The following is a 14442-nucleotide window of genomic DNA, read 5'->3' as shown; positions in this document are numbered from 1 at the left end:
AGTCATTAGCCAGTGGGAGGGAGGTACTGTATATCTGAAGGCAACATTTTATATCTAGCTGGTTCCTCAGTGTTGAAATATCTTCAAGTAGCACACTCATCTCCTGCTGCTGCTGCTCTCTCATTATCTGTTGGCAAAATGACCTCAAGCATCCAGCCTACGTCTGGAAGGGTAGCTGTAATGAGCAAAGTACGGTGTTTCTCGCAACAAATAGACAGCTGGATGTTTCTGCTTCTGTTCAGTCTGTTTCTCTTTCCTTTTTACATTTGCAAATTTCACATTCTTGCTCTTTCTTGAACAGTAAAAGTAACAGCCTCCCGTGCAAACCAGTAACCAAGTTCAGAAGTCGAGTTGATGGAGGACAGAGGTTAAAGGTCGGTGCAAGTGTCAAGTAGACGGTGGATTCCAGGAGGATCAAAGCTGCTGTCAAAGTTGAAAGGGGAATATTCGCTTATACATTCACAACTTCTTCACAGCAGCAGATCAAAGACCAGACTTTGCTTTAAAAAATGTATGACATTAAGTGAAACTGAATTAAATATGACTGAAAAGCTAACATAATGCAATTTTTAAAGTATTTAGAGCTTACTCCACATTCCTCTGCTTTGCATTGATTACATTTTTTTTTTTTAATTTTCTGACTCATTCATTGCTCTCTGCCAGGGTGCGTTTCTTCTGCAGACAACAGCACAGCAGTCAGACCTCTCCTCGTCTCTCAGCTCTCAGATGATGCAGAACCAGTTTGTGAAATTCCTTTGAGGCAGCGATCATTCACACAAACCATCTTTCGTGAGGGCGTGACCCTTGACCTCTGTAGAGACTCACTTACATAACTGTCAGAGAACCCCACCCCCCACCACCACCCCCCACCCAGTCATAAGCTGCGTCTTTACAGTTTGACATTTTTGAATTTTGGCAATTTTGAATGATCAGTAAAAATGGAATCAGCACAGCTAGATGTAAAATATAGAGTAAATGATTTATTAACAATGTTACACAATTTCCATCCCTAGCAGCAGTAGTTGTGCTGTGGGCACATCCGGCTATCTCATTTGCTAGGTCTCTACAGAAAAAAAAGATCCAAATATACATTCAGAAAACAATTCCATCAAGGACTTTAAAAAATTAATTTAGTAAAACATTTATGTATAGGTTCATACATATATATAAAAAACAGATGTACAGTAAAAATCACAAGGTTTCATATCAAACATCTATATGAAAATGTTCTATTCAAAAAACTGTTTTAGTGCAAAAGCATTTTATAATATAAAAATACTGTGTTGTAATTTCTCTGTCTGATATGAAGAGTAGAGGACATGGGATCTGTGTGAGAGGAAAAGGTTAGAGGTGTGTGTCGGCGATGGGGATTCGTCTCAGCTCAACGATTTGGGAGTTGGTTACGCTCCCTCCGTCGTGGCTTCCAGGGATGGACTCGTTATCGCTGACATTAAGGCCGGTCCCTAAAACAGACAGAAATGACACCTTACACTTCAGTCACAAAACATGATTCATGTCTTTGTATTATGTGTTTGTGCAGAATATGTACAAACACATGTGTTTTTAAATATCTATTAGCTGTATACATTACAACAAATCTGCACAGCTAGTCATTTGCAATGCTGATTATCTGTCACATTTGCCCTGCTAGCGCAAACATGTCATTATGTAATTAATAATCTTTGTACTGTACTGTATCTGATCAGGCATGGTAATTGGTTGGACAAGGAGCAGACGTAAAGACTGTGATGCAAGAGTGGAATTCGGCAATGAAACAAAGTACCTCAGAAGTCGAAGGATAAATCGTACAGCAGGCCTGTTGGTAAAACTGTGGCACTGTATGTATAGTAATGTATAGTAAACACATGCTCAGTAATGCTATACAGTAAGTATGCAAAATCACATTTCCATATGTTGAAATATTACTACTGCTACAGACTTTATATAACAGTCACCAAGGCATATGTGCTATCTACTGTTTGTGCTCAGCAAGACAGTAGTTAACTCCACCGAGGAGGTTACTAGATATATACTGCATTGTTTATTTGCAGGATAACTTGAGAGCTTGCAGGGTTCAATATATTTTGGTGGAAGGTTAGGCAATGGGCCAAGACACAAGAGATATTTCTTTGTGTAGATTCAGAAACTGTTGCAAAGATTTCTTCTTATTGTGGGACAGGGTATTTCACTGTTTTTGCATGAACTTCTGCACTTATTTAATACAATACACAAAAAAATCACAAGATGTATTTTGAAGAAAATCCTGATCTAGATAAAGATTAAAAATAACTAAACAGCTTTCAGTATTAAAATTCATATGATTATTGAGTGTAGTGTTAAATTTCTTATTACATGCTATTTCTAAATGTCTGACTTTGAATGTGGTCTCTGTCTTGATAAAGGATGGTGACCTGTGTAAATCAGGGACACTGATGGAACTAAGCACAGTACCAGTCAAAAGTTTGGACACACTTTCTCATTCAAGTGAATGGGAAGGTGTGTCCAAACGTTAAGTCCAGGACTTTATCATTCTATCCCTGACAAAGTCTGATGTTTTATTATATAAATATATTAAAATGTTGTCAATAAATGCTGTCTTTGTCCAATGAGGCTGCTTGATGGATGACGCTGACTCCAAACTGGACGTTATCAAGATCATATAACATCACAATTAGCAAACTTTTATTTATATATTAAGCATCCTGACTTGCGTTCTGACTCCTGACCCATAATGCTTCATGCTTTCAGGTATGTCAAGGTTCCCTTTGCCATGTATGATAAGAAAAAGCTGCCCTTTCACTGTAAAACCGACATGTTAATGATCAGCCCTCAGTCGTACTACGTAGTGTACATGTGCTGACGCTACGTGTACCTCAGCGTGTGCGTGTTAATGGTTCACTACCAAATGAAGTGTGAAGACCCTCATTACAGCGCTACTTACTGACCCCGTCAGGCGGTGCCCTATTATGTAATACTGATTAACGAATTATCTTTATTGCTGACTGACTGGTTGAGATTAAACCAGGTTATAAGTTCAGTGTAACGTGTATGGACGAAGAGAAGGTCAGAGGTGAGCAGGGAAAGTGTGAAGACTGCGCTGGTGGTTTATAGAAGACCTTGAGACTGGTTAAGTAACAAGTGTAAAAAACACATTAAATCGAGTTAATTAGCTGATTTTTACTGTTTTACTAAAATCAGACAAAAAAGTTTCTATTTTTTAACACAGCAAAAATCAAGTTTTCCCTTTTACTTTTTACCTGAGGCCATGCCAGAGACCTGTGAGGAGCCAACTGCTTTGAATTAATTAAATCTTGCAAACTTGCCTCTTTGCTACACTGAATAATATGAATGATTACTTCATACTGCTGAGTTTGCAGCTAAGGGCACCAATAAATTCCCCCGGCTTGTGTGCTGCAGCCCCAAGACTATTTAAGGTTGAGCACCATACCGACTCAGGACAGCGGGAAGGGTTCAAGATAAGAGCAGAGCAGAGACAACTGTCCTGCTGCTACAACTGTCTGTTTATTTGAGATGCAGCCTGACACATGTACGTGTACAAACAACACAACTCTGGCTCTGGTTCACTTTGTCACCACACAATCAATAAGAGGGTGAGAGGCTATCTCTGTTCATGTTTTTCGCTTAGTGTAATGCTATCCTCTCAGCCTAATCCACATTTATTAACACCCCTAAGTCTCTCGAAGTCACAGCTGCTAGCAGGACTATAAATTTGGCTATCTCCTTGGTGACAAGTTTTGTTTTTCTTGGATGCACGCTAACAGGTCTCCAGTGCTGCATCCTAGAGGCCTATGCTCTTCACTATTGAGTACCTGAACAAACAGAGTGAAGTTTGATGATTGTTTCGAGATAAAAACCTGATGTCAAAGTCAAATCAAACCCCAGGCGTGCAGCTTTTACTGGGCTGAAAGCCATCAGGAGCTTGGAGTTGCTCAATAATTGTTAATGATTAATTTTGTCTCCTTGAAAGTATTTTGACCAAAGCCTTCAATAATTCTAAGAATAATCCTGAGAAATTCAGTGTGACCTGACTCAGCCCCATTAACTTCAAGTTCTTATCAGGCTCAGTTATGTCACTCTGTCTATCTTCACTACATATCTCTTATCTCTCCCGAGGCAGCCACCATTTGGCGGATCAGACTCTTGCTCTTTCTATGACGTGAGATAAAAGCTGACGGGGATATATTTGAAGATCAAATGGTTAGCTGTCCATCAGTAGGAGCACTCACTACTGCTGCAGAGTAACAGGGACAGACAGTTATCTCTGATAACCATAAAATAGTTGATCCCATGAATTTACAACTTTTTAATTCATTTCCAAACAGTACGTGATCTAAAAACAATCAATATACTTTTTTTAATTACAAGAAAGTCGATACTTTCACTTGTGTTTTTCCACAAGATTTATCATAAGACAATTTCAAGTTCAACTTCCTGTAGCTGTAAGGCACCACAGATGGATTCATTTCCTGAGCCAAAGCCATAACAAGAACAATCATGTAGATTTTCATGATTCATAACAGAAAAGACTCTTCGTTGCCACATTACAATGCTACTGCTGAATGCCTCAGCTGGTTCGGTGCCTAAATTTTGCAATGTGACTCTAAAACTGATTATTACTGATTTCATGTCTGCAAATTAGATCTACACCAGCACAACTGAAGCTTACGACTTGCTCACAATCCTCAAAGTTTAGAAAAATAGTTCTTACCTGTTGAGGGGAGATTATTTCATTAATTTGCTGACTAAATGAGATATAGATATAGAAATTATATTTATGAATAATTTATTTGGTGTTTCTTGTGCTTATTTTAAAGTTGTGGATCATTGCTTATTTATATTGTAACACTTTAGGTAGGACAGCTGCCTCTGTAAGAGTGTAAGACCATGACATCATCAGATTGGTTGTTTTTCAGCAGTGGTGACAGTTACTCGAGTGGAGTCCTTCTCTTTCTGGTAATGTCTCACATTAACAGCAGAGGAGTGTCCTGGTGTACTGAGGCTCCTTTTGGCTCTTGTCCAGCTGGGCCTGATTCTTATACAGACACTGTGAAGCAATTACTCAGTGATTTGAAAGAGTGAAGAGAGGACTGTGTGTGCTGGACTGGTGATATATCAGTGAGCAGTTTGGGCCCTCAGCTCATTAAACATTGATGGCAATTGAGGAAGAATGGTTTCCATGGCAGCAGAGAGATTTAAGGTCAGCAGAGGAATGACTGCACAGGGCTGAGGCTCATGGATGCAATGGATATGTATGTACACTATGGAATAATCAGATACACACACCACACACACACTTACACACTCATTTTGGCATTCAATCACCACAGTATAAACTCATAATATCTTTTTTGTGTTTGTGCTTTAAGCCACATGTGCCACGCCTGGTTAAAAAGAGGCAGAAATTAAGGTCATATTTTGGAAGCAGGTTGTGTTTTTCTTGTAATGTTTAAAAAAGAATAGCCACCACATTGTGTTGGATTGTGGTGACCTTCTGCACAGTACACAGTGCCTGTATTTTTATATTTCATGGAAAAGTACTAGACAGACTTACTCATAGGATGTTTTTATACTTTCAGTTAGGATTGGGAAACAGGTAGTTTCCGTGTGTTCTGCTCTATCTGCTTGGAATACGTTACAGATTAACACAAAATGTAACAAATTAATCTTCGTAAGTGCTTTTTCATATAAAAAATAATAGGACCAAAGGTAAAATCATTAGTATATCACTGTGTTTGATTAACAATTACCAGAATGTGAACTAGAAACTCTTGGAATTCTATTGTTTTTCTGCCATTAGTTTCTTACTGCTGTGTAATCTGCAGGAAACATGTTTTTTGTGTGCTGCTTATCCTCACCAGTTTTTAAGGCAAATATGAGGTCGTCAAACTCCTGCGACTCCTCGTCTGCAGTGACCAGGTTGGTGTTGATGAAGCCTCCCTCGGTGGTGTATGTCCCCATCACAGGACTGGGCTTAAACACACTGCTGGGCTGACTGCTGGGCCGCAGCGACGCTCGCTCCCAGTCTGCTGACACCTGACACACACACACACACACACACACGTATACATACACATACAGTTATATGAAGTGCCATACCGATGTATTACAGTCATTGTTGGCCAAGAACCTGGAATGAACCTTGATTTTATGATTTAACCTTAATTCCTTCTAAACCACACTGAATAAAAACAAAACAATATGTTAATAATCCTGGTATTTAATTTCACTGTACTGCATTTGTGACATGTGATGTTTTTGCTTGATAGTTGCAAAATAATACAAATACTAACTTTATTTATATAATATTTCATTTTAATTTAGTACCTTAATTTATCACAGAAAACATTTTAGAGGTTTTCAACATTCTTTAGATACGAGTAACAGTCTTCACGAGTTGTAGACTATGATAAGTTCAACGCCCCAAAACCTTAACTTGACATTAACGCAGGGCAAAATTGGGTCAACTTTTCATCTCGTCAATACACTCACACATACACACACATGCATGCTTGATACAGAGAATGGCTGTGTCTGTCAGCCGTGTAATCATGTCTGTGATGAGTTAGGGTCAGGCAGAGTGCATGTTGTCCAAGCACCCCAAAGGGTTAAGGCCAGCCCAAAGGGTCACTTCAGGTTCATGGGGTGAGAGTGAGGTCAGTGGGTTTTGGGTTTCGGGTTTCATATTTAATTAGCCTAAAATCATACAAACGATGCTGCCAGCACAGTCAGAAAGATGACACAGAGTCTAAAACTGTCAATTTGGGGAAAGATAAAACGCTCTATTTATGCATCCGTGAGGCGAAAGAAAGGAGTGATGGGATAAAAAAAAGAGATGATGGCAGAGATGGAATTAAAAAGGGGAAACTGAGATTCTGTTTTTTTCTCTCTACACAAGCATATCACTGTATGTGTGTGTTTCCCTTTTTATTTATCTGCATAAAAAAAACGCAATCCATTATCTCTTGTTTTCTTCAGTGTTCATTTATTATGAATGCCTCATCTGTTCATGTACATGCATAAATTTGTGTGTGCCTGTGTGTTCTACCAGCTTATGATGCTTGCTGGGTTGTAACAGGTACAGAGCCTCCCAGTGAGGTGAATTAAGCACCACCAGGCACCTCAGATCCACTTTGAGGAGAGCAGTGACTGGATGATTCCAACCTTTCAATAAGCAATTCAACCCTAAAATTACATGTTTCTATCCTTATTCTAATCTCACTCCAATTTCTTTTAAACCAATCCTCTCCACAAATCATCACTCATCCAACACCCACGTCGCTCTTCTTAGCTCTTAGTCTCTTGTCTGTGCTCTGCCTCTTATTTTTCTTACTGGGCTGCAGCCAAATATCAGAAAGGCAGGAGTGTGCTCTCATGAATAAAACAAGATTACTGGATTGCTACGTGGGGAGAGAGATCGAGAAAGAAAGAGGGAGGGGAGAGTTCCCAGGAGTAATGAAGCTAAACCGGCCTCCTTTTTTTCTCCTTCTTTTCTCTCCCTCTCACCAGCTCACTCCTTATAGGGTATTCTCGAGGGAAAAAGTTGCTGAGGAGACTGAGTGACTATAGTAGTAGTGTGTGTGTGTGTCTGTGTATGTGTGTGTACATTATGTTTTCAGTGTTTGCTTGCATGCGATGTGCCGGTCTGACAGAGGCTTGAGGAGACAGGCCACAAGAGGAGTTGATGTGGCTGTTATGAAGGAGTTATGAAGACTGACCGTTTACACACGCACAATTTCACACTGATGTTACATAACGGGAATCAGTCTGAAGCGGCCAGAGCAAACGAGTGTGAGTGAGTATGAATGTTCCCTCTAGAGTCACGCTCAGCTGATGTGAGAAATGTGTGAAGGAGGAGCAGGAATGGGCAAATAGAGCCATGGGAATGAGGGCATGGGAAAAATAGGAGGAGGAGGAGGAAAGTCAGCTTTACATCAGTCAATCAGTATTTACAGGAAAATTACTTTTTTTTTTTTTTTATATCCTACGTCTTATTTTCATAGTTCTGGTCATCATTCCTAACAGTTATAATAAAATTTTACTAATGAAGTTAATAGCTTAGATCTGGAGACACAGGAACATCTCTACCCTTTTGTTAGAAGGAACATGAGCGCTCAGACAACTGCTGTAAAGGTTGTAAATTTGTCCATATTATCTCAACCACTATTAGAGGTGAAATCAAATGTGAGTGCATCCGATTTGTCCTTGTTGCACAGAAAAACTGCATGCTTACTCAACTGCAGCAGGTACATTATGTTAAAGTGGAACCAGGAAGTGAATTTTGGACTGGTTGTTGCATCCGCAGATCTCAGCAAAGAAGTTGATGGACAAAATGTTTAATAGTCATAATCAATACATATGACCCAGATAATAAAAGACATAATTTTCCTTTCAGTTATGAGATGAAATTATAATTAAGAGTTGACAATGAAGTACACTGTAGTTAAAATAAAAATGCATTAGAACAGACGAGTGTGGAGAATATGGGTAACAAATACTGTTAATCTATATAATTTACTATGTACTAAATGTCTACCTTTGATTATAAATGTGTCTATCTATCTGACAGCCCTCTAAGATCTGTGTGTGTATGTTTGTGTCATACCTCCTCCATGGCGCTGATGAGGTTCTGAGTTGATTTACTGATGTCACCGCCAACAGTGGTGGGTCCCCCTCCCTGGTAAGTAGAGTCTGGACTGTCATGGCCGCTCATCTCCACTGTGTAACTGGCTTTAGTCGGCCAACACAGCTGGTTGTGCATGACAAAGTACACTGCGAACACATACAAGCCCTGTAGAGAGAGAGAGAGGGGGGGGGGGGATTCAGCATTAGCATATAAGTTCTACATTGTCCACAGTCCTTTTGCAGAGCTTAAGCTTGTGTCAGACACAGAATCTGTAACATTACTGGCTTCATAAAATCTCTTTGACGCTGGCAGGTTTAATGGTTGCTTTTAATGCTGGTGATTGAAGGAGTTAAATGTATTCTGTTATACTCATTGTGCCCTATTGGGTGAGACAGTGAGGTAAATGTTTAGTGTATAGATTTTCAACTTGCAAAAGACAACTGAAAATTATATTATAGGTTTCATTATTATTAAGCATATAATAAAAAATGAAGTGAAAATCCTTGCACATCATTATCAGCAGCAGCAGCGTCTGTTCAAGCATGATGAATGGACAATTACTTCATCTTTGGGCCATGACATCATCGGCACCCTGGTACTTCTCCTCTCTCCACTTCCTTGTCATTACCAAATCCTCTTGGTCAACGGCACCGGGCTGCGAATTACCCCAAAACACCGGAGTGTCAAATACCACAGGGCCCTCCTGTATTTCACAACACCCATCACCGGGTGATGACGGCAGCCGCAGACAGAGATGGAACGCACAAGAGGGCCGGGCACCGGTTTGTGAATGTGTGTGCATACAGGTGCACATCCTGTACATACACGACCCATTCTGCACACATAGAAACACTTTAACATGTTTAAAAATGATTTAAAGAGCACCAGACATGCAGACATTCAGAATCATCTGTTATGCCAATTGTTAAATTGATAAATCCAGATTTCCTCAGTAGCTTTGTTTGTGGTCACTACACTTAAAGCAAAAAGACAAATTTCCCTCTGTCTGGTGAGCAAAGTAACAAATTAGTTTTCAACAAGTCCCAGTGGGTACGAATGTCCCAAATGTCATAAATATTTCACAACATCTCACTATGCATCTCACTATGCAACATGCAGTTTTGTTGCATATTGGAACTATAAAGCTGCATGTTATCAAACCACAGGCACGCTCCTACAGTATATATAGTGAAGCGATCATCATTACCCATGCACCCGGGGGATATTGACAAAGAAATGGGGTTATAAACAGTGCTGATGGCTGCAATCAACATTATGAGAAAGTCAACAGGGGACGTAACTGGAAACTGTGTGTTTATGGTTGTGCTTTAAAACAGGAAAATCTAGCTCGTAAGAAGGGAAAAAAAGCCCTGAAAGTAGATAACACACATGGAACACCTAACAGGTCATTAGCTGTGCTTTTTAACAAAGTGTCTGTGAGTGCCGTACATTTGCGTACGTACCTTTGAGGACAGGTAAGTGTGACTGAGCTTCTATTTAAGAAATTTATACCATGTCACTTAAGAAATGGGACACTTCAGAGTTAGGAGCTCAGTTTAGTGTTGTGTTAGGTGATTTGTATAGTTGGGACTTTTTGTTTGCATGTTCTTCTGATGAAGTTAAAGAAAGAATCACTTAAAACACAGAACAAAAGCAAACAGGTGTGTCTATCACATCTGGGTGTGCGTGTTGCCGTCCATGATTGCAGCTCCATCATAACAGCGCTGTGGGCGATTAGCACAGATCATTAGCAGCCTGAGGAACAGGCTTTACTACCATAGGCTTGTTATGTAAGTGTTCCCTGATCAGTGCAGAGGCCACGTCTTTAGAGATGGAAAGCGCAGACCTAAGGAGAGCAGGAAGGACAGGGAAGGTGGAAGGTAGATCGGGGGGGGGGGGGGGGGGGGGGGGGGGGGGGGGGGGCAGAGCTGAGGTCAAGAGAGAGAAATGAGGAATAAAGGAGAAAGCAAAAGAGGCATGTAAGGGGGAAGAAGAACAAAAAAAGTTGTTTACAAAAAAAGTAGGGGTCATTCAAAAGAAAAATCTCTGCCTCCGAAGATGTAAAGCTCTCAGAGAAATATTGTTGTCTTCTCCTGGACTGACTCATGTCAGCGTGACAGTGTTGCTGACAGTGTAATTCTTGTTTTCAGCTGAATAATTGATGCAATATTCCCTTCATTCCTAACACAGAAAAGTGTTGTGTGTTGTGTGCAACACATTTTCTGGTGCTCATAAAAGCAACAGATCTCTTTCCCATGAATCCTAATTCTTTGAAGGCTTCGCACAGCTGATTGCGTGAGTGTGGACATGCGTGGGTCTTCTTTTCCATAATAACACACAGATATGCTGTGCCCTATTTTTAAGCGAGTACAAAGGTTGAACGAGGAAGCGGGGGTGGAATTGAATTTTAATGGAGCATGGTGCTGCTTCACGGTTATGGATGATTCTAACTGTGATGATACAATAAGGTAAGGTTTACCGGCAGCAGGGCCGCCACAGGAGGAGATAATGAGGGGTAGTGCTGTCATGATTTGATTATTGTCTCCTGGTTCAGCCTGATGTGGCACAGATGTGGATCCAGACTAACCACGTGGCATGATGGAAAATGGGGGATGGAAGGAAAAGGGAGAGAAAAAGAATGAAAATAGTAATCTGTGCATCAAAATAGTCTTAATTTCCTCATTACTGATGCAAAGATGAACGCTTTCACAGTTTGGTTCTATTGAATTTCCTGCTGGAGACTAAAGGTCGCTTTCTACAAACAGCGCTCAGAGACGAAAGAGTAATATCTGCCCTGCAACACAAACACAGTTGTGCACAGCTGTAACATCTGCAGCTGTTTAATGGTGTTCAGTAATCAGCTGTTGGGAAGTGGGCCACACAACCACATCAACAACACCAAGGTAAACATGGAAAATTCTCCTAATGGAAAATTCACGGCACGAACGCAACAAAAACAAGACTACTATTCTTTGCAGTAGAGACCTACAGTATCATAGCATGTAACCTTAAGGCAATGGAACAAAAGGGAAAATAATACATTAAAGACATAAATAAAGGATAAAAGAGCATGTTTAAATAAACAGCTAGTGGAATACTTTATGCAGCTTTATGCAGCACCTTAGCCTGTACAATATGTTGTTAAGTACAAAGTTTGTTAACCGCAAGGGCTTTTTTCTTTCTTCTGTTAATTTAAGCTTTTCCACATTGTGTGCAGAACTAGATGAGGCTAAATTTGTTCAACTTTACAACTTTTGCATCTGTTGTGAATCATGACAAACAAGGTGTGTTTGTTCACATTTGTTTCATTAAACTCTCATTCAGTCTCTAATGGAAGTCTCACAATAGCATAAAATGTCAGACTTGTAACAGCAACTTTTTCCCCTTCACAGCTAAAAAAAACCTTTTTTCCATAAAACTTTTTTTTTTTTTTCCCTTATATGCATGCACGCACACACGCACACACACACAAATCTAATTGCAACCATGCTTGGTAGATGGCAACAGCATCTCTATCGATACTCTATCTAGTCTGTTTCCTAAGCAGCTAAAAAAAAAAACTGTAAAAACTAGGTCAGATGGGTTTGTTTACTGCTAATCAATGTTTTCGGACTTTGGCTTTGGGGCTCTCTACCTGTCTGTTCCACTCTGATGAATCCTTCCTCATTCCTGCTGCAGATGCAGACTGAAACCCAGAGGCTCCTGTTTTAGTCTGAGCTCTGAGATTGCAATGTGGGAGGAAGGACTGGAAATCAATTGCCATACTTCTTTTTTAAAAATACTTTTTTTTTTTAAAAAAGAGAAGTCAGAGTTTGAAAAGTTGACTGTGGGTGCAAACTTGTTACCAGAATATGTCCCCTCCTGAAGCAAAGGGCAAAATGGACGCAATGGAAATCAGTGTGTTTGTCTGTGTGTGTGTGTGTGTGTGTGTGTGTGTGTGTGTGTGTGTGTGTGTGTAAGATAATAAGAAAAGCACAAAACACTGTGATGTTGCTCAAAAAATTGACATCTATCAAGTTTAGGAACGTAACACGGCCATTCAGTGTTTCAGGACAGAAACGCAGAGTCCTCCAATATATAAATGTGTTTATACTTTAAAGAGCACCATCATACTATTGGTCAACTGGAGAAACTGACCACATGATGTCACAGAGGAAAAACAATACTGGAGCTCATAAACAAGTGCTAAGTGCAACCGTTGGCATTGACATCATTTCTCTTCATCAGTCACTCTACCAATAGAAGAAGTTTACTTTGGTGCAACACTGTTGTCTTTGGCATGTGGATGCCACATATCACTCTAGGTTACCACAGACCTCTTATGGCACACTTTACAGACAGATGATGTCTGTAAGGCGATGACAGAGGAGACCGCAAACATTTATAGACCACACAAGGAAGAAAAGGTCCTTTTGTACCAAAAAGAGCGGGGTGTGGTCAGGAGAGCTTCCTGGATATCTTTGTAAAGACACATTGTTCTGTTGCGCTAGAAGCAAGACATTTCCTCAACTACATCCCATCCAGCTTGGAGGAGATATTTGGTGATAGAGTTATTTTGTGTCTCGTTAACGTCCTCTTTATCTCCACTGATAGTTGGAGCACAGAGTCAGAATAAAGGGAGGGAGCAGCAAGAGAGAGAGAGAGGCAAACACAGACAACAAACGGAGTGACACACAAATGGTGAGTGGAGACCCAGTGAGATGGTGGTTAGAGGCTTCACTGAGATGATAGCCCTTCTCTCTCTCCACTCCTGAGGCACTCCTCTTGCTCTGCCTCCCAACACTTCAAAGCAGAGCTTCAAAGTGGGATGAAGTAGCCTTCATCACTCCCTTGCTCCTCAAGTCAACAAAGCATCAACACACATCGTGAAATGCAAACACACTGAGCAATGACCACACAGAAGAAAAAAAAAGCTGTGTTACTGTAATCCAAAAATACATTTCCTGATATTATTAATGTGCCCTGTAGCACCCTCAAATCCCCACATGTTCCCCTGGCGTAGTGTGCACATTTCATAGCTGAGTTTCAGAACAAAAACATTTGGCTGGGAGGTAAATTTTGAGATTTGGGAGAGCCGTGGGAGCTTTATAACAAAATAAAGGAGTGAAGCTTTAATGATGTCAACTAAAATCAAACTTGAAAAAGGGAATGCTTGGCAAACAAACTCCAACACATTTCAAGCTTGGAGGTGCACATAAAAACATCTTTTTATGTCAGTTTCACTTCATAACTCTGCATTAGCGAAGATGACAACTAAAATGTATGTTGATGGCACCAGTGAAAATGACAACACTAATGATGAGATTAAAGATGATGATGAACAGCGAATCAGTCCATTAATCTCATTGGTACAGTGTTTAATCGAGAGGGGAATGTAATACAACAAACTTTGAGATACAAGCCAGGAGATGCTGCTTTTTTTCATAAGTGTGTTGGAAAAATAATTGCATAAATGAACAAACAAATAAGTAGACAAACAAGCAAGCAAACAAATGGATAAATAAAGCAATGAGCTCACCAGCAGGCAGTTAAAGATGACGTAGAGGATGAGCATCCACAGGTACCTGTAGCCCATATGGAGTCCTGCCCACAGCCAGACCAGAGAGATGAGCAGGAACAGGTAGAGGACCAGCGGCACCTCTGGAACACAAGATAACAACAGAGAGGCATCGAAAACAATATTATATAAAGTATATCAATAACTAAACAATATGCATATCAGATTTTGATTCATCTTATGACTACTGTAAAATCCAGCTGATAAGTTTTATCTTTTTTATAGCACCTTAGATGAGTAA

General features: G+C 40.1%; 1 protein-coding gene across 2 annotated transcripts in view; it reads right to left on the bottom strand.

The window, feature by feature from the left end:
* Positions 1 to 960: 960 nt before the first annotated feature.
* The window catches only part of adgrv1 (adhesion G protein-coupled receptor V1), a 112417-nt gene continuing 98935 nt past the window's right edge, over positions 961 to 14442 (bottom strand). For both annotated transcript variants that reach the window (XM_067607242.1, XM_067607253.1), the window contains 4 exons: positions 14163 to 14284; positions 8624 to 8809; positions 5877 to 6054; positions 961 to 1463 (listed from right to left, as the gene is read on the bottom strand). In XM_067607242.1, coding sequence (XP_067463343.1) covers positions 1345 to 1463; positions 5877 to 6054; positions 8624 to 8809; positions 14163 to 14284 — 605 coding nt within the window. In that variant the 3' untranslated portion in view covers positions 961 to 1344. The remainder of the gene's footprint in view (positions 1464 to 5876; positions 6055 to 8623; positions 8810 to 14162; positions 14285 to 14442) is intronic.

This window comes from Thunnus thynnus, chromosome 2, assembly GCF_963924715.1.
Source record: "Thunnus thynnus chromosome 2, fThuThy2.1, whole genome shotgun sequence".
NCBI lineage: Eukaryota > Metazoa > Chordata > Actinopteri > Scombriformes > Scombridae > Thunnus > Thunnus thynnus.
Note: the sequence above shows the minus strand (reverse complement) of the source record. Positions and strands in the feature narration are given on the sequence as shown.